The sequence below is a fragment of the Athene cunicularia genome, assembly GCF_003259725.1.
Source record: "Athene cunicularia isolate RWA chromosome 4 unlocalized genomic scaffold, athCun1 chr4_part3, whole genome shotgun sequence".
In the NCBI taxonomy this organism is placed as follows: domain Eukaryota; kingdom Metazoa; phylum Chordata; class Aves; order Strigiformes; family Strigidae; genus Athene; species Athene cunicularia.
The window spans coordinates 4,488,411-4,508,927 of NW_020799100.1; the positions used below are offsets into that span (position 1 = coordinate 4,488,411).

The following is a 20,517-nucleotide window of genomic DNA, read 5'->3' on the forward strand; positions in this document are numbered from 1 at the left end:
AGTTCAGAAATGTATCAAGCAGCTCACTGAACACACCCTAAACTCCTTGTTTTTTTTCTATAGAGTACAGCTACCAGGTTTAAGCCTCTCAACACAATTTCAATCTATGTAACAGTAGCACCCTGCACATTATTCATACTCCTTATTCCAATTAGTGTGAGCAAGCACTGCTGCTTCTTGGCCTCCCAAAACCAAATGAGTTTTAGGGTTGTGGGACAGAGCAAATTCAGCATCTGTTCCGCTCAGAGCTGGTAATCAACATTTAATGTCAGTCAGGGTCATCAAAATATAGTTTTATTTACATTTTCATATTCAAATTCAATACAAATCATGAAATATTTACAACAATTTTAAATGTACTATAGCTAAGAAAATGCATTGCTTTTCCTCTCCAGATTCAATAGTACTTTATTGCGGGCTTTAAGACGAAGTTCTGCTAACGTTAGAAACAAGCCATAGATACAGAGATAAAAAAATAAAGTGCATCTGTAAGATGTCCTTAGTTACCTTTGCTGGGCAAGGCCCTACACACTCACTACTGAGGCACCCAGTGTTCCTCTTCGTCCTCAGTTCCAACTCCCCACAGACAGCAGACAATTTCTCGTCGTTTGTTTACAGGACGTCAGCTCTCCCTGCAGCAGCTTTAGCACACAGGCAAGACAATGCACAGCAACAGTCCAGCATTTTTCAGAGGCTGGATCATTTTCTGAACAAAACACAGCAGATCCTTTGGGAAGAATCTATCTTTTAATCTTTAGTTCAGTCTTCCTGAAGTCAACGCAGACTCTCAAAGCCAGGACTCTGGCATATTGCTGGTGCTAGAGATGGTTATAACTCCCAAAAAATCACGGAGGATCTTTCAGACTGTCTAGTATCAACAGGTTTAAAAAGTTCTTACAATTGTTCCCTTTACAGTATTGTGCAAGTCAGGTTTGGCCTGTCAGCTTGAAGCTCTCTTTTCCCTTTAGGAATGTGTGGTTGGCAGGTTGGAGTTGAGAGGTAGAGAATCAGTCTGTTTACTAGAGAACCAAAGACACTATGGGCAAAAATCCAGTTTGACAGGCATTAGTTTGTACTTTCTCCTACCAAATTAGTGCACTGAAATATTAAATACAGTGTTGCTTTAAACCAAACTGTCTGGTAAATAACTATTAAACCAGATCAAAATCAATTTGCTTACAGTGAAAAATCCAATTGAATTAAAAACAATAAATGACAACCCCAAGTCAAAACAACTCCCAGAGACAGCTATGACAAAGAATCTCCTTATTTAAATGACTCAAACACTGAAGAGAAGTTTTGCTGAGAATTGAACTTTAGTGTTAAAATCTGATGGTTTTCTTTGTATTTAAAGACAGCTTTATTTGAAGAGTGCTAAAACTAAATTCCACATGGGAGACGCAGTTTTAAAGAATTGCAAACCATACGATTATGATTTGAACAAGTCTATTTTATCTCAGCATTGTCAAGGCAATGTTCTTCTGCTACTGTCTTGCAATGTTTGGTATGCATGTGATGGCAGTAGGCAGCTCCTTGCAGAAGGCTTACACCATGTTGCTGGGTATGTTCTTAGGACCTGACTTCACAAACTTGTGTTTCATCTGCCTCAAAACTTGGGTTGTCAATGTGCGGAAGGATGGTCCCAGCGGAGGGCTGGGATTCATTGTTTACAAGCTGCATATTGTCATCTGTCCAGAAAAAAAACCAAGAAAAAGACAAGTTAAGAAGTGTCATAATCAAGCTTTGCTACCTTAAAGCAAACCACGCTTGCTTTATTTCCCACAAGCCCACTAGAGTGGAGTCTTTTCCCAGCACTTTTCCTGCAGAGTGGGAAATCTGAGGCTATCCTCCAGCTACCACTCTTCTTCTGCCCCTCATTAGTTGGTGAGCCCATTCTTGACACTACTTGTCATTTCTAGAGGTATCTGCTTCGAACTGGAATTCACTTCTCACTAGGGCTGAAGAAGCCTAGGTTGTGTGGTCAAGTGGCAGAAGGCCACGTGAGGCTATGAAATCCAACTCTAAGGAGATTGGCAATTCTCATAATTTTAGGGCTGCTGAAGACAGGCATCAGGAGCAACTTCTAGGGACTAAGCTCAGGATAAACTGTGGAACACAGGCTGATTCAGAGAGGAAGGCTTTCTCCCGACAGAATAACCTTGTTAGGATGGTGTTAGTGTGTGTCCTTGTCACTCAAAGTGACAATACACAAGGGCCTGAGCCATGTAACTAATGCAGCATCACTAGTTATAGGGATTCAATTTCAACTTCTGACTGTTTAGCTCATAGGAAGTGCCCCCTACTCTACTGGGATGCCTAAACAATGCACTCCTGTACACGTCACTCACTGCAGCAACCTATCCTACAACAGGCAGGCAGCAAATCCCACGTTTTCCTATCAGCTAGGCTTCCTAAAGGAAATCTAAGGAAACACAGCCAGAGCATCCCTTTTCCCTCTGTAAGCTTCCCTGCTCAATCCTCTTCCCAAGGCCATTCCACAATCCAGGGGACAGTTACTTTTGTTTGTTTATCTGGAATCTGTCAATTTTTTTTTAAATCAACAGCAACACTAAGTGTGTTTTGGCAAAGTTGAGCACTAAAAAGACATTTTCAGTTAGCTTGCTGCTGTTCAAAAAGATAAGGTATTTGGAAAAGCTGATAGTCTTTTCCAATTAAAATTCTCTGAAAGTGTTCAAGGATGACTCAGCCTTGGCAAAATCTGAAATTCAGTTGAAGTATCTGTCATCTCTATTTCGCATCATTTAAGCTAGAGCAGGACTGACACCCCAGAAGTTTTCTGTAAATAATTAACTACTAAAAGCAGACAGATCTGGTGGCAAAGCAGGATTCACTCATCTAAATGAGATTTCCAAATAGACAACGATGAGGGACATGTTAATAAAAATCTCTTTGCCCTCTAAGTAGTAACCCTCTGATTTTCAACTACTCTTTCCATAGGCTTCAGTTTCTAATTCACATTTAGGTTGTGTTCCATTTGAAAACAAAGACCAAGTGTCAGCATCAAGTGCTAAGACAAAAGGTAAGATTACCCCAAAAGACAAGGTATTCAAGCACAGTGAGATGTTAAAGCAATTCCCCACCCTAATTCACGGCATACATAAGCAAAGTGCAATGCAATCTAGCAAGACAGTAGAAACAGTAGACGCACTTTCCGATGGTGCATGTTCCTCCAGAGCAGATTCATCAGCTCCTTCGACAGAAGCATATCCAGATGATGCTGTTTCACTCTGATTATCATCTTCATTAACAATATAGACATTTGATGTCCTACTGGATACTGTGGCTTGCACAGACTCAGCCACTTCTACATCCACCTTCATAAAAAAAGAGAAAACAGTTAAGTTAGAACTTTGTAGGAGGCTGCATCTTTCCAGGAGACCAATGCATGCGAGTACTGGAGTCTAGTGAACTTTTACCCAGGAAAAAAAAGTTTAAAATTGAAAAAAAAAAACAAACCACTCTACTGTTAACCTCCAGCATCATAGGTGAAAACTAGTTCCTGCCTAATTGAGTGAGAAGTTCAGATGCAGCCTCTGCATTCTTCAGTCAGCTCTTCCCTTTTGCTGCCCAGTGCCAGGAAAATAGATTCTTCCTTCCACTCGGTGCAGATCTCCCTCCCCCAGGCAAACTCTGACATATATTTCAGCTGGTCCAGGCAGCATCAGGAATTGGCAACAGCATCTTCCCCTGGCACTTGCCACAATGAGCAGTTATAGAACAGATCAGAAACTCCTTATATATCCCAGGAAGTCATGTGGCTCCAGAAAAGCCATACATGCCAACACATTCACCTTTCAAGGACTCTGGGTACTTAGTAACTGAACAGAGGCTGGTTTCAGGGACAGTACAAATTGTCAAAATTTGCCTGAAGCTTTGAGAAACACCCTTAGCTGCAAGCACAAGAGTTAGGAGCAATTCTTCAGTCATGCACTACAATCAATTTTAGTTGATGTTTTGCCCAAGGCTTTAGATGATACCAACTCAGACCAGGTCAGCTGCAGGCTTTGCTGAAGGGGAAATGGCAATTAGTCCTGTAGTATCTTGCCATTGACATGGCAACGCTTGTGCTTATCACCTGCACTCCAGAGGCAGCATTAAATAGCTTAATATGTGGTTACTACGATAGTGTAATACTGATAATGGCATCTGCCTCTAAGAGACTACTGACTTACCTCAACACCCAAAGCCTTGAGTATGTCACATTTGCACATCGGGCACGTCCTGCGTTCCAGAAGCCAGGGGTCAATACAGTTCTTGTGGAAGAGATGGCTGGTGGAAGAAGGTAACCAACAAGTTCAGTTTCACACCAGGAAAAAAGTTCACATGGCAGCTATGAAGGCCCATTTAGAAACACGGAGAATTTATTCATTCTAGAATGGATTACCTTATTTTGCCACAAGTTTCAGTGTAAGGTTATGGATAGTTAGTCTCTCAATCTGTAGCCAGTTTATGCTTATTAGTATCTCCACACAAGTTGCTAGAATTCAGCATTATCATCTTCGCTACATCAGCCTTAAGTTGTTGTTTGTTTTGTTTTGTTTTTAAATCTGTGTACAGTACAACCCAGCCAATAATTTAACTAATACAAATACTGACATCTCAGCCTTAGCTTTAATATTAACTTCTGTCATGCACATGCAGATGACTAACAGCATTTGTTTCTGTTAAAACTACACAGAAAAATCATCTGACAGTTATGCCCTCAAGATAAACTATATTCCCACAGATTTACTTTGTCTATGCACTCACTGTGTATTCCAAGGGGATATTTGGCAGGCTGTGTACTCAAGAAAATAAATACAGTTTAGCCATTACAGATGCAAATGTGTGCTTCTATGAAGACACTTAATTCTACAGTGGGTCTGAATTAGGCCACAGATTTAGGAGGATGACTTGAAATCCTGTAATCTGCCTGTTCCCTCAACCTGAATAGAAATATCAAGGCAGATAGGCACTGCTCAATATTAATCAGAACTCTATTATGAGACAAGTACAGAGATCACCACAGCCAGTGCTCACTATCCTACACCCCATCATGATACCAGGACTCTCCAATTCAGCCCGCATAACCAGCACCTCCTTCCAGCTGCATCAACATGATGTCTAGAGTACAACCTGAAACTTCCTCAATGCGCAACTACTTTAAATACTTGGACTTAATACTGGTCTTGTGTACCTCTGCTACTATAAATGCCTTCAGTTTGACTACCTGGACAAGAATGCCTTCTGCAAATACACACACCCCAGACACTTAGATACCACTCATGTGACTCACAGGAGCATTTGATTGCTTGTTTTTTTCATGGAAATACTTAAATGCTTTCAACAAGTGGGGTCTCAGCATTGAGGTCAACCACCAACATCAAGTATGTTATTGCAGTAAATATCAGTTTATAATTCATATGAAAGAATTTAATAAGGCCAGAGATTACCATTGGTGAAGACTATCAAGTAAATGCAGTCATCTTAAACTAGTTCCTTAAAGCCACATTTGGACCAAAGAGGAATGAAACATCATAAACATGTAAAAGCACTCTCAGAGCAAAGCATAATGCTGTAAATTTGTGTATAAAGAATACACTCAAAAAGTTACTCTCCTCTTAACCTAATAAGTCATTCTTTGTTTGCAAGTTCATATCAAGATTAGTAGGGTTTATAGGGAAATAATGAGAAGACAGGTCTCCTATCAGCCAAAAGTATCTAGAGATTGTCTAAATGCTTCTGTACTCATGGGACTTACTTCATTACTAAACAGCACTACCTATGAGCATAAACCTGACAAGACAACTGAATAATCATTAACACATGTGTCTGACAGCTTATTCAGTTCTGGGTTTTTCTAAGCTATTAAGCATTAGATCAAGGAGGTTTGTTGATAACACCTTAACAGGCCAGCTTCGTGATATCGAAACAGCTCAGAAGCCCTACTGCTTGGGAGCAGAGAAAGCTTTTGCAAAACTAACCTGGTACAAAGGTAACCCCAGCTCAGATTTGATAGTGTTTAACAAATAACACTGCTCAGCACACAACAGCAGCTACAGATTTTTCTATTCTTCAGAACTTGACTTTTCCTATGTCAAAATTTTTCCAAGGGCTTTTTTGTAACCCTCCCCAAGGGCTACAAAAACCTCTTCCCATACAAGATTTATGCACTTCACACTGCAGTCCTCTGATTTTAGAAGCTCTGCCATAGCAATCTCACTCAGCAGGTACAGGGGGAAGTCCCACAGAGCAAGTTTCCTTAAGCTCTGAAAATGCTTCATTGCTCATGTTAGGAGCAATCAAGTTAAACCCTTAGTGCTATAAGACTGGGCCTCCACAGCAGCAGAGCAATGGGATACAACAGCAGAGAATTCTAGAAAAATAAACTGCTACAGCTCTATTTTGGTCTCTATTTCGGATGATGCATACAAGAACAGAAGTGCTTTCTTCTAAACTACAGAAGTTGGCATGGTTTAACAAGTTCAGCAGGAACACAACACTCTTAGTAACCAGTAAACTAAGTGACAAGAAATGGGCATAGTTTTGCCAGTTCTCTGCAATTTAGAGGTAACATCCTTAAAGATTTATTCCTTTGCTGGTGAATAAAAAGCCCTGGCATTCCCTGGAGAGACACTGTGGTCTGCCAAGTTACACTTGTCAATTCACTCACAGGGGAAGTTATGAACACAGGCCATCGGGGCACACTACAAGTGTCCATTTACACAGTTCCTGTTGTTCAAAACACTGTTTGACAGAGATTCAAGAATTCTTGCTGTGCAACAGCTTGATTAAAGTTTGATCAGCTTTGTTAACACAGCAGAAGGAACAACCAGAAAGAGGCATGCTTCCAGATTTTGGATTAAGGGGCACTTCAGAAGACAACTTACTTGCAAGTCAGAATACGCACTACTTCATTCGGCTTGTACAGCTCAATGCACACAACACAGCTATCTCCATCAGGACCAGTTTCCTAAAGCAGTGAAATAAATTTACCGCATTAACAGATTTTGAAAGCTTCCTTTGAAATACAGTCAGATTTACTGCAGAGGGGTCTAAAGTAATCTAAAATAGCTCCTATATATAATCTTATATAAACACATTGTGTGGATTACTCCTAGTCAAGCTGATGCTTTAACAGAAGCATTGAAAATTTAATCCCATGGTTTAGAAGTCCATCTGCAAACCATCACTGGATTATTTGAGGCACTACTGCAGAGGTTTAGAAACTGCTACTTCCAGTTTTAGGTACGAAAAGAATAGCCAGGGAAGCTGATTAGATGTACTAGTTTACCAGCAAATTAGGATCTCTCACCTCAGCAAGACTACAAGCAAGCAGCTAAAAAAAGTAATTTGATTCATAAGAATGTGCAAACTGGAAAGTCTTGCACCCCCAGAAAGGACCTGCTCTGAAAGAGGAACCATCTCTGCAAGAGACAGTTGAGGGCTCAGAGAGACTTCTGCAGCCTGCTCCAGTCCTAAGGACCGCTCGGGGTTCTGCGCAGGGGGTGTGCCATAATGCTTGGGGGATTACGGAATCGGTCATACCTTGTCCCCTTGCTTCAGGGTGCGCAGCTCTAACTGTTCAATGGCCTTTTTAGCCTTGGCCTTTAGTTGTCGCTGTAACAGAAAGCAGTCCTGGTTAAACACAGTCATTTTTCTCTTAAGTGGTGGTTACTAATACTTACCGAGGTGCCTACTGCAAGCAGGCACCAGTTTTATAACCCAGATGTTATCAAAACAAGCCAAGTAAGCATGACTATGCTATTTAGAGACAACATGCAACAGTTTCAGGACATACTGATGTGGTTATTGACTCTGGATGACACCAAGATGCATATGCTGTGTTTTTACCTAAACTTTTCACAAAGCACAGGAACTTCAAGGGTTTCTTCTTTAAGATGCAAGATAATACCTTGATCAGATTAGACCTAGCCAAAACAAACAGAACCCTTCAAACTGACTTGGTACTTAAGACTGAACAAGGAGTCCAACAATCAGTAATTTTAGCTACTCACTTTATGACAGGTTCCTGGCACAATCACATCACATCCTGATGAAGGGTGAGATTTTTACCAATCACCTCAGCTACCCGCAGTGCACCCTGAACTAGACCCCTCAACTGCTCTCCAGAGCACATGAACGCCTCGGGAGCCTCCTAGCACTGGTCAAGTGGAAGAACGCAGTTTTATCTCAATATTGATTCAAAGTAGCATGCACACAGGAAAAAACAAAACACCCCCACAAAAGGCTCAGAGCTATTTCTCCCCTTCCCCGTGACATAAGGTGTGAAACAAATCAAATTACTAGCCCCAGGTGGATTACAGGGCAGCTTTAATGAACGCAGAGGCGGAAGCATTCCCCTTCATGCAATGATTTGCTTGCCGCTGTCAGGATAGCAGATGAGCAGACAGCAGAAGCCCAGCTTGCCTGGCTACTGTTGCTGTCCAGCTGTCATTGCAAAGCATTTAATTAGCACAGGAGACATCTCTGTTTAAAGGTCACAGGTTGGTGCCTTTCCACCAAGAATATGACTGTCCTCTCCCTCCTCAGTGCATTTACTGCCTCAGGACATGGAGGCATATCAGACAGCTCTGGCAAAGCCATCCAACATGGGACTTACCCAGAGAAGAGCCTAGACTCAAGTTTTGCAGCTAACCAAAAACCCTCTTCCCAATTCATCTGCTCAGTGCAGAACAATGTTAGCTTTCTAGCATTGCTTCCCCTTCACGCATTTTAGTTCTGTTACAAGAGTCTTCTCTGGGATGATGGTGCAGTGATAGTGGCACAAGCACAGAAGGAACAAGCAGGTGGAAGGCTGCTGCTGACACCTAACAAACTCAGCAAGAACTGGTAATTCAAGTCTGAGTAAGATTCCCTGTGCTGAAGCAGTCAAGCAAACAAGCTGATTTATATGGTCTGCCGAGACCCTGTCAAACAGTTTTGGTGCAAAATGATCTATTTGTACACCAGCATTGTTTTGGGGTCTTAAGATACAGCATCACATCAATGTGCATGCTTTTAGGAATTTAATAGGTGATCGCTATTAAAAACTATCAAGGAAGCGAGGCATACAATCCAAAGGTGAAGGATGCAAACAAGTTTTCAGGTATATTTTTAGGAATAATAACTAGTCAAGTTTTCTTCAAAGCTCACAAAGTTCTTCTGCTGAAGACATCAATATATCTTTCTGTATGTCACTTAAGGTTAACTTTAGCATGATATTCCCCTTGTCAGTGTTTCAGACTGAAGCCCGAGAAGGAGCCACATACTCATCTCAGTAAAGAGAGGCCCCCAAAAGTTTCAGCAACAAACATGGTAACATCCATAAAGCAGGAATGCAGCATTATTTGTACTTATGCACAGCCAGAACTATCCATCAGTGCTACTTGTTATTAACTGAAAACTAAACTTTCTAGGAATGTACTCCCTCATACAGTATCTAATCTACACATCGAATGCCAGGCCAAGAATATTAGACAGGACCCAACTGGCTGTATTGTTAATAATTTACTGAAACAATATTTTAAGTTTTGCCTGGGCACAAGTTTAATTGCTCTTCATGAAATGCACCAATGGCAAAGTCACCTTCAACACTGATTTTTCTAAGTACAGCAGAACACCCCTACAGGGGAATGGAGAAAGCTTCGAAGAGGAAGCTTTTTATTCAATAGCCTACCAGGAGATCCAGGATACTCAAGCTTGGAATGTCAAAGCATTTTGTGAAGCCAAGTTTTTAAAGCAGACATTAAATGTTAATGACATTAAAAGTCTAAAAGCCCCAACCCAGCAACTCTAGAAAAAATAGCTAAGTTGAGTCAGGAAAAAAAAAGAATCAGGACATTACAAATCAGGTCAGGTCCCAGCTCCTATCCAGGCTCTAGCATACTGAAGTAGAGAGGTTCCTAACTGGGAAAACTAGGTTTGTTGTTGCTTCGTCCTCAGTCTTTCCTAGTCTAATGCTGCCAGTTTTATCCCCAACCCTTTCTGCACAAGGTACCTGGCACGGTCATGGCAGTGCAGACTGGCAAGCTCTAAGGAGGTCAGGAACTCCTGCTTTTCTCCTGTAAGCTAAGGAAGTTCTTCCCCACACGTAGCTACCGCCACCAAAACAGGTTTGAATTGTGGAAAGTTGAGCAACTCACCTCCTCCAAAGCCATTAATTAGGTCATTTCTCAGCTGCAACATCTAATCTTTATGAAATCAATGGAAGTGAAGACTCAAGCTTAAAATTAGAAACCAGGCCACAGATAACATCGCTGGCCATTTTGCATTATTAAGAAAGGTTAATATATTGAGGAACTGAATTTGCCAATACTCCACTGACTAGAAAGGTAGCAAGCCACCTCATATTCTTGCCTTAACACCTTCTTGCTCACAGACCCTCACAATGCAGTAAGAGATCAGAGGTGGGGCCTTAAATTTCAAGCCTAGAAGAAAATACGCATTCAGATAAGAACTAGCAGGTTGTAAACAGCTTAGCTAGCTGGCTCATCAGGAAAAAAAAAAAAGCTACTCTATTTTAATTCACAGGGCAGATGTACTACTAAACTCATGTTTTTGCTTGGACTGCAAGGTTACATGACTGGCTCTTCTCAATAATCACTCAACTTTTTAAAGAAAACCTTTGCACAGTTTTACATTACTGACTTGTATGCAATTGCTGCTCAAGCTGAGAGACAGCTGCTGCCTTCAAGAAAAGTCTGAAGAGAACATGTTTAAAACCTGGATTATATGTGATCAAGCCATCCAAGGCAAGTGCCTTCACCAGAAGCAGCGAGTAGTCATACCAAGAAGTATAGAAACTGTATTAGCAAATGGCAAAGTTTAAAGGTATTCAACAGCCTATCTATAAAACAAGAGTTTGCTTCAGATAGCACTGAAGTCTGAAGATTTTTCTCAAGCCAAAACAAAAAATCATATTGCCAATACGGCAACACCTGGAAGCCGTCCAGTTCAAGCACGGGTTACTGCTAGTCCCATGCATGAATGAAATTTATATCTAGCCAGGCTCTTGTTTTCAAGAAGCCTTTACAGAAGAGACAAAGGATCTAGAAAATGGTCTCCCCTCTTTTTGTTCTACTCCTTAGTAAGCAAACGGGACTCAAACTTAATCGCCCTTTTCAGTCCAAGGCAAGAGCTCTCCTGGGGCTTGGCTCAGTCCACAAGAACAAGCCAAACCTGAACCTGAACAAACAAGAGACAAGCTGCAGAGCATCATTATCACATATCACAATCGCGTATCATAGCATTCTGTAGAGCAATTCAAAAGTGTTCGTTTTGCTTCAAGTGGTAGACTGACATTTTACAAGACTCCTCATAACAGCAATACAGCCCCATAGGAAAGGTCAAAAAAGCAGACAGATACTTTGAAGAGTAGTAACCCCAGGTAAAGGGATGTGTTCATAACAGCAGTTCACTTCTGAAAGAGGGAAAATTTGTAATACTTAACTATCACCACACTTGCTGTTTCCTAAAGACACCCCCCAAAAGAACATATAACCCTTGGACATCTGTGCAATAAAGGAGACAAAACACACTCCTTTACTCCACCAAATAACAGACTGAAGTCCAGGCAATCTGAGTTTCCAAAGGGCTGAATGATGACAGGAAAGCTCCCCATGTAGCATGCAAGTTGATCAGTAGTTTGACTAATACTCAGTATTTCATGGAGCTAAAGCAGTTAAGTCTCAAACTTTGGATATACCTGAAAACCCAATCAGCTGGTTAACAGGGAAGACTGTAGCATCATCTTTTGTAGTTCACCTTCACTAACAACAACTTTCTTGTTATTCTTTGCTTATCTAATCATTGAGAGGTCAGTTTTTAGGTGCCATGGTATAAAAATCCAGAACTGTTTTCAATTGTTGTCTTGAGTTTCACTTTTACAAAACTGTACATTTTTACCCCCTGACAGCAGAGAAGCTTTCTTCTATTCTTATAGTTTATAAAGCACTTTTTAAGGCTCCTTAATTTCAGTTCAGCTGAAATCATGTGGAACTGGCATGTCATTTATGAATGTTATTTTTCAATCTACAGTAAACTCCTTGTGCACACAGAGCCCAAGACAGAAATAGTTTGTGAAGGTGCTAGCCAAGCAGACTGGATTGTCCCAGTACCCTCTACCACTGAGGCATTAATAAACTTTGTAGCTTGTTGAAAGCCTGATAGCTCAGAATAGAGCTGGACTTCCACAACTGCTCCACTAAATACCTTCAGAGCAGGAAAAAATTCCATGTGATTTGATAAACAGTGTCTTTTGTAGACCAGATTCTAGGGCACCCAGTTTTTCCTGCCCAGGTTTGTTTAGCATTAAACAGAGTTGTCATACTAGGGCAGATGGCAGGGAATGAAAGAGGGAGTTCATCAGCAGGAGACAGCGTGTGCATCTCTCTCCACAGATGTCAGCAAGAACAGCATCAAGTTACAGAGCTCCATGAAAGGTATACAGAGACAACTCCATATGGCATCCAGCAATGCTACATCTCACAGGCAGATGACAACTTCCAATACTGCTCTTCCAACTATTCCCTATTGTATCCTTATTCCCTTATTAGCCTCATGTCACTTCCAGGTGTAGCATAACACCTGAACATCCAAAAGCACTTAGAGAAGGTCTAGTCCAGAAACCGAGGCAGAGCTTAGACAAGGCACAAATACAGTTCTGCTCACTGTTAGATCTTTAGTCTCAGTAAGGATATAGCCAGCTGACCACCAGCCACAAGATTACACGTAGACTACAGGATTTCAGAACACAAACTCAACTGAGTTAGGTTCTGTGATTACTAGAGAGAACCCAGCATTCAACTCTGGCCAATATTTGAACCCAGCATTCAATTCTGAGAATATTGCTGTCGTTCACCCTAGCTAGTCTCTCTGCCTGCCAAGAACAACGATGGTTTTGCACATTGACATTTTGAAGAAGCCACTCCTAAAGTGTTACAGAAGCCTGAAATTGGCTTGAATTTCAACACCTGTGTCCAACTTCTGAAATAAGCTGATAAAGCTAGAAGGATCTTGCTCAAGGGGCCTGAAAGTTCCAGGACAGCAGAGAACCTGAGTAGGGCAGGTGTTCTGTAGTGGCAGAGAAGTCTGTCACTTCTTTAACTGTTTAACTACCGATCCAGAGATAATCCACATACTCTGAGCCCAGGTAGAGCAAGATGCTCATGCTGTTGCTGTCTGTAGGAGATGACTAACAACTCTTCTTTTAGAGTTCAAGTAGGTTCTGCAAGAAGCACTGCAAATACCAATGGTCTCCTCTGCAACACACCTCTAAGGGCAAGGCTGAAGCACAGCTGACCCACTCAGATCCTGTTCCTAGTGCTGCCCATCACCTCTGACAGATGTCATGCCAGGACTTTATTCTCACTTTTAAGGCTTTTGCTTAAGCTCTGAAGCAGCAGGTATAAGGCAGGTCCAATAAGACTGAAGACAAAGCTGTAAGCATTAGTCCTATCATCTGATCAGATTATCGCACAGAAGGGAGTTACTTGGAAACTTAACTCATTAGCAGCTCCCTGCCTAGGGTTTAAAAGGAACACAATTTAACAGTGCTTTTTTCCTCCTAATTGAGAGCGTCACTGCAATCCTCAAAAAGCTTTCAGTCAGAAAGCAGCTTTCAACAAGCAGCAGCTCCCCAACTTGTGGTCTAAAGGTGGCCCAAAGTCATGCACCATTTTGCAGACATGGTTGCAGTCGTGTCTCACATTACAGCTAGCACATAGGCAGCGCTACGTGGGAAGTGTGAGGGTCAGCTAAAAGCAGTTCAGCGCTCTCACCGCCTCCAGTATATCAGCACTACTGCTGCACTACAGTTCAGGGAGTAAAATTTGTAGGAGACAAAGTTAACTATAATAAACATGATCAGTTGCTTTCTCCAGACAGTTTACTTTTTGTTGTTTCTTTGGAAAGTTTTAAGCTGTTTAAAGATATATCTTTTAGCATTTTAAAGATCACACTCGCTTTCCCATGAAATGAACAAATTCAATAATTTTGGTGCTCAACTGGTATTTTGCCCTCAAGATCCACAGCTCAAGGGTATAAAACAAGCAATGGCACACACAAACTTACCTGAGTCCTGGACTGGGCCCTGGCGATCCTGAGTCTCCGAGCAGAATAAAAAACAAAGTAGCCCATGGTTGCTGCTGTGACGATGAAAAATGACACTGAGATGAAGAAGATGGAGTATTGATTCATCCAAGGACCATGTTTTTTCCCCACTTCAATAACCATCGTCACTTTCATGCCACTCTCAATCCGGTGTAAGATCTCCATGCCTTTCAGGTTGCCAATCATGATTGCAACAATCCTTTCAGCACCTGCAAAGGAGAAAGAGAATCCATGCTCAATTCCCAGGGGTTGTATAGAAGTCATTGTCTTAGATGTTCCAGTTCAAGTGCTAAAGAACAGACTGGAAAGTTTCTAACTAGCATTTGCAGATTCAACGTGCACTGATGGAATTGTGTCATCTCCACCTGTTTGAAAGGTATGTATGGTTAAATATGGTTCACTTGTACAGGTCATAGGTAGAATTCATTCCTCTCCATAGCACTCCTCACTCCCATGTAGGACAGGCATTGTCATTATTTTAGACTTGAGACTTTGGCAATTTGCATTTTAACATGCCTTTGGACTACATGAAGTTAAAAATAAGCCCTATACAGAGTGAGGTCACTAGGGATTGCGGTATCTCCAGGACCTCAGAGATGCCAGGTCCACAGATGGTGGCTTAGGGACCCTTCCTGTAATGGATCTGACTCCCTCCCTGCTCCACTGCTACTTCTTAACACCTCTTTTCTAAATTTGACAGTACTGTTAAGAACCTCCCCAGACACTGAGCAATCAAAGCCACAGATCAGCTTTTGCTTCTGTATTTTCAGAAGCAATTGAGAAGTGTTTGAGTGAAATCTGGTTGTGAACTATAAATATTGTTGTTGGTTTCTAATGCAAATTCAGAGGGAAGCAAATACGGAGGTGTGCCTGGCTTCTAAACAGTTGGTGGCAGACTGCAAACTCCATCCAGATTTTAACAACAGATTTCATTTACTCAGTTGAATGTCATGACAAGCCATCAGAGGAACCAAGGAAGGAATTTTATGGTAGGAAGAAATTTCAAGCAACTCCGGTTACCAAGTACAGACCAGAACAAAGCTGCTTTCATTTTAGTGACAAGCAAGTGCTTGACGACACTTGATACTATTTGCAGGAACTTCAGGCAGTCCCAATATAAAAAAAGAGTCTCTTAAGAGGAAAAAAAGGGAGAAAGGGAGAAGAGTAAATTGTCACTAGACCAGTGACAAACTAAATACAAGAAAAGTGGATTTGAAGACTAGCTGGTCAGGAGTCTCACTGCATTAAACCATCAGGTGCACAACATCCAAAATAGATATTGCATGGTAAAGGAATAAAGGCTATTACATAAGTGTTATTTTTAGCTCACCTCCCAGCCAAACACTTTTAATGGGGAGACCAATTTTTTCCCCCCTCCATTAAGAGAAACCTTAGGCAACTTTCAGCTATAAAAAAAGCCCTAGAATTGGTGTTAAACCACAAAGGCTCGTATTTGAAAGCACTTAATAGTTTTCCAACTTGCCCACATAATGCCTTTGATCCAAGATGGCTAAGCATGATGTCTTGCAACTCTCCTCAGTGTGACTAAACTAATCTTTTATTCAGAAAGCTCCTTGTAATAAGAAGTACCTCATACAGAGAAGAGGAAAAAAACCCAAAACGAAACAAAACTAATCAGCCAGACAGCAACTACTCTCCTTTATGATGAACTAGGGCTTATACATCAGTTATAAAATGAGCTGGAGTCAGGTGTTAGGAGCAAGTAAAGAATTAAGCATGGGTCAAGTCAGAAGCCGAGACTTTCATAAGCATGGAAGAAAGTGTGGAAGAACAAGCTGTAGCAACAAGAAAATAAAAAGCCTGCCAAAAAAGAAAAAAAAACCAACCACTTGTTTTTTTTCCCCCCTTCCCTCCTGCATGTGTCACTAGTCAAATATAGCTTGTGGTTATGCGCAACACAATGTAGCGTAGGGACTCCTGCTAATGAAATGTCACCATCATCCTGCAAAACCACTTCAGCTACTAAACCATCAGTTGTGAATGTTTTACCCTTAAAGAAAAAAAAAAAAAAAAAGTCTTCCATTTAAGTTTCAGGCTAATCAGTTCACCAGGATGTCATTAGATGACATTTCTAGGTCTTTTCCTGACAGTTTTCCCCCGAGATTCCTCTTGCAGTGTCAGCTCTGGTTTAGATAAACACATGCAAGTGGTCAGCTGGTAGCTTTGACACTGGAGCAACAAGGTCGGGAGGGAGAGAGCAGTCATTTCCATCAGCACCCGCACTATGCTCCCCACCTTGGAGCGAACCCCCACTGGCATACATCAGCATCCACCTTCAATATTTTGTAATACAAACTCTTAGGACCAACAGTTAATTTCTAAAGGCAATTACAGGTGAGGTAACCTGACATCACACATGAAGTTAACCAAATGCCTTATGCCAACAACAGGGGAAAATTACCCAGAAACTGCATCTAAGTTCTGGCCATCAGTGGCACAGGAGGAGTTTAGTCACTTTGGAAGCTCCTTCTGGAGAGGAACAAAGCTCTGTCACCATCACACAGGGCCTGTCATGGGGGCATCACCCTTACCTGGCACAAGACAAGGCCTCCTTGTCTGTCAAGAGGAGATTCGATGATGCCCTGTTAGCCTGACGCAAAGATAGAAGCCCAGAATCCATGTTTAGCACTACTGTTGTGCTTCTAGAATCAAACCAGCTAGGATCATCCACCCACAACGTTTCCTGAGCCACTACATGGGGTCCACCATGACAATGACTGAAACGTGTCACCGTGGCCTGGAAACCACCAACCTAGAGAGCAGCTCCTGACAGTACTTGGGCATCTTAATGGGAATATTTGAGGGGACATCTGCAGAGGTGTCTCAAGCGCAGCAGCTGCCCTGAACTGTCAGCTTCCCCTCCGACCCCAGACTCCAGCAAAGCAAGAAGAAAATCAGTTTCTGCCTGGCAAAAACCTCACAGAAACACAGGTTCCTTGCCTAGGCATCAGCTTTTGTGATTCAGGTAGAGCTTTCTGTAACAGTTTAAAGGACATTAGAAGGTGAGATTAAGCTGCTGCCTATTTAGCTAATAACGGGCTCATTGCTAAACAGAAGCAATTAAACATTTCCCAGCCTCTCTCCTTTCCCATATCCCGTGAAATTGGAGAAGGAAAGTTATTCAAGACCTTACACAAATATAGTCTGCCTCTGTATATTTGGAGTTTTGAAGAAATCGGAAGGCAGCACGCTGGTCAAAAATCTGAAGGATGCTGGTTTGCGATACAGGTTGGCACAGATGAAGCACAAGACTTTAAATCGTTCGTTGTGGTGGAGGAGGAGCTGGGACACGAGCACATTTGGCAAGCAAGGAGAGTGCATGACTGGGATCAAAGTTTTACCTTCCTGTATCAGATTTACTTAGATGCAGAGTGGAGTTGCATCTATTTATGTAACTAAATCTATTTTTATATATAAATATTTATATCTATATTAAACTCTGCCCTGCAAAGGCTTCGCTTGTTCTGCCATTACACTCCTGCTCCCTGTAAACAGAGCTACAGGTCTGACAATTCAGTAGAGAAATGCAATGTGCAAGAGGTGCACAGAACTGGGAGCATTAATTTTTGCACAGTAAACACCTGCTTTTTCACATTCATTAAGGGGATTATTGTAATTCAGTGCTACTCGTGTATGTGCTACAGATAAACCTATTTTGAACCAAGGAAATTGTTGGTCCTGGAGAACAGTCACCCCCCAATATTTAGCAGACTGCAACATAACTTAATCAATGCCTTAGCAGCAGTCATTTTTAGCTAAAAATCACAACCTGTTCATGCATTAAAGCACATGACGGCAAGGATTAGGTCTTGGGGCCAACCAAATCCCCTGCTTCAAAACAAGGGATGGGAAAGTATTGCTTACCCAATTCAGATTAAGTATACTCAATGTACAGGATAACCAGAACTTTAGTTCTTTGGGCCACTGCACATGGCTAAGTCCCAGACAAGCCTCTGTGTGCCATTGCTAAGTACGGTGGGACTCCACGGCACACCTCAAGGCAACACTAGCACTGCAGATCCATGCTAGAGCACAGCACTGATGCTTCCACCGTCTCCATTCTTGCACAGCTATCATCATAAACCCTCTCCCCACAGAAGCAACTCAGAAGAGCTGTCACAGTGTTCTCAGGGTGAACAAACCTGCAAGCTGATTCCCACAGAAGGTGGGATTTCCAAACTTGATTTTTTTTTCCTTCCTCCCCCATGCAGGTGAAGATATGAAGCAGCTTAGAAGAACTACCTCCTTCTCAGGCATATTACAAGTATAACAACAACTTCTAGAAACACTACAAGCAGGTTTCCCTGGATGTTACAGTGAAATGTCTTTTTATTTAATTAAAAGGGAACTGTTTTTCTCTAGATACTGATTATTAATATCTTGTACTGAGCATTCCTTTCTCATTCCTCTGTAGAGAACTGAAGTTGTCTACCCTTCCAGGTAGTTATGGTACAGCTTCCAGGTCTGGGGTTCACAAACTGTCAAGTAGATTCAGAGATTAAGGAATGCACCACATTTTGCAGTAAATAGAAGCTACACGAGTGAAAGTTTTCTGCCCAGCCCCCAAAACTCACTACTGTTAAAGCCCTTCTATAATAAAGAAAGAAAAAATAAAATTTCAGAAGGGAGATATACTAGTACTCCAAGCGGACTAAATACAGTAGAGTAAGACTTAAAAGCCAGAGACTACAGCCACAGCATAGACTTGCAGGAAGGTTCTGCCCACAAGAGGCTCTGCAATGGTGACAGTGAGTTTGCTCATGGCCTTGAGATCTGTGCTTGTTGGGGAGACCGGGGAGGCTCCATCAGCCCTCCAAGAGCACAGCTGCTACCTGTACGCGTGAACTTAACAGACAGCTTTCCCCATTGGGATGAAAGTTGAACCCTACCTTAACCATAACTAAAATTTATCCCTTGTGTCCTGCATCTCCAGCCTTGCAGCCAATCCCCTCACTGCAGGAAAGCATCAGAACTAACACAGGGTACTGCCTAAACTTCACCCACAGCTGCTTCCACAGCAACCATCCCTTCTGAGACAGCTTTGGTAAGCAAATCTCCCCCTGAGGAGAGCAGGGTGTTGCTACAGCCGTGTGTTTTCCAGGGTAAAATCCTGCCTCCCAGACACTCCAGTGCAGGCTCCTACAAGTTGAAACCACACCATGTGTGGCAGCCAGCTCAAGAGGAGGAAAACAGGCCTGTTTGTGCATGCTGCTCTCCTCAAAGCTCCAACCAGTCTGAAGTCAAACTTTGTTGTTTCACTTTCAGATCTTTGACTTTTCTTCCAGATGTTAGGGAAAAAAAAAAAAAAAAAAAAAAAAAAAAGAGAGAAAACTTTGCCCCCGTGTTAATCTTAATTTAGCTTTTGCATTGCACATTTAATAAATCTGAAAAACAACCTGGGAAGAGGAGGAAAGAGCACGCCCTCCCGTAATTTGCATCTCTGATGTGTTAGCAAAACCCCCTCAAGCTTATGGAGGCCGTATTTAAGTCCCCCAGCCAATTACGTGCCAGAAAACAAGTTTAGTTTTAAGAAAACCATTTTCAGCATTTGAATTTAAGGAATCTTTATTGTAATACCCCATTTCTTACTTACCGCTTCAGTTCCATAACCATGAAAACTGAACTGGCTCAGACTGCTAACCACAGTGCCAGCTTTACAACTGTATGCTATTTTCTGTTGCAACCCATTTTAAGATCTAATATACTAGTACTTAACATAAAACACCATGTGCCTTCAAAACTTCAGCAAAAAATTCAGTTAAGAAACTTGCCATCTCCACATGCTTTCCCCTCCTCTACCACTGACTCTGAAACCCCACCTAACACCACAGAGAACGTTAGTTTAATCTAAGAGCAGCATTTAACATTCTCTCTGTGCAATACTCTTGAGGTGACGCTGACAAACGCTGTGTATGTTTTTCCAACTCCTGTGAAGCCCTGGCAAAGCTTTTTGCAGTGAATAATTAACTTCCAGCTGTTTGAAAGCTTCTCATGTCATGGAAGTCAACTCAAGAGCTCCAGCTCCAAGTCAGCTCCTCTAAGCCTCACCCAAAATTCATTTCTTACCTGGTTCAGGCGTTGGAACCATTTTGCATTGTTTAAACTTGCTTTAAAGCAACAAAATTCAGCTTCAGGTAAGTCATGAAAGGCCCTTTCATTTCATTTTAAAGGTCTCAGTGTAACCTAGGGCAAATTCTAGAGATCTTCATTTTCTCAGACAGCAAAAGCCAAACCTCTCTAGTGTGTCTATCACTGTTTACCAAAACAGGCTGTAGAACAGCATGATGGGACCCTTTCCCCTTTGGGAGCAGACCTAGCTACAACACAGTGTGGTGAAAACCTTTCATTAAGACAACAGTTTTGTAGGCATTTTTTAAGGGGGGG

At 41.8% G+C, this 20,517-nt stretch overlaps 1 protein-coding gene across 1 annotated transcript in view; it reads right to left on the bottom strand.

Moving 5' to 3' along the window:
* Positions 1 to 272: 272 nt before the first annotated feature.
* The window catches only part of RNF128 (ring finger protein 128, E3 ubiquitin protein ligase), a 41,706-nt gene continuing 21,461 nt past the window's right edge, over positions 273 to 20,517 (bottom strand). Inside the window, exons 4-9 of the mRNA XM_026848847.1 lie at positions 14,074 to 14,321; positions 7,549 to 7,620; positions 6,891 to 6,973; positions 4,194 to 4,290; positions 3,170 to 3,335; positions 273 to 1,688 (exon numbers count right to left, since the gene is read on the bottom strand). Of these exons, the coding sequence (XP_026704648.1) occupies positions 1,570 to 1,688; positions 3,170 to 3,335; positions 4,194 to 4,290; positions 6,891 to 6,973; positions 7,549 to 7,620; positions 14,074 to 14,321 (785 nt within the window). The 3' untranslated portion in view covers positions 273 to 1,569. The remainder of the gene's footprint in view (positions 1,689 to 3,169; positions 3,336 to 4,193; positions 4,291 to 6,890; positions 6,974 to 7,548; positions 7,621 to 14,073; positions 14,322 to 20,517) is intronic.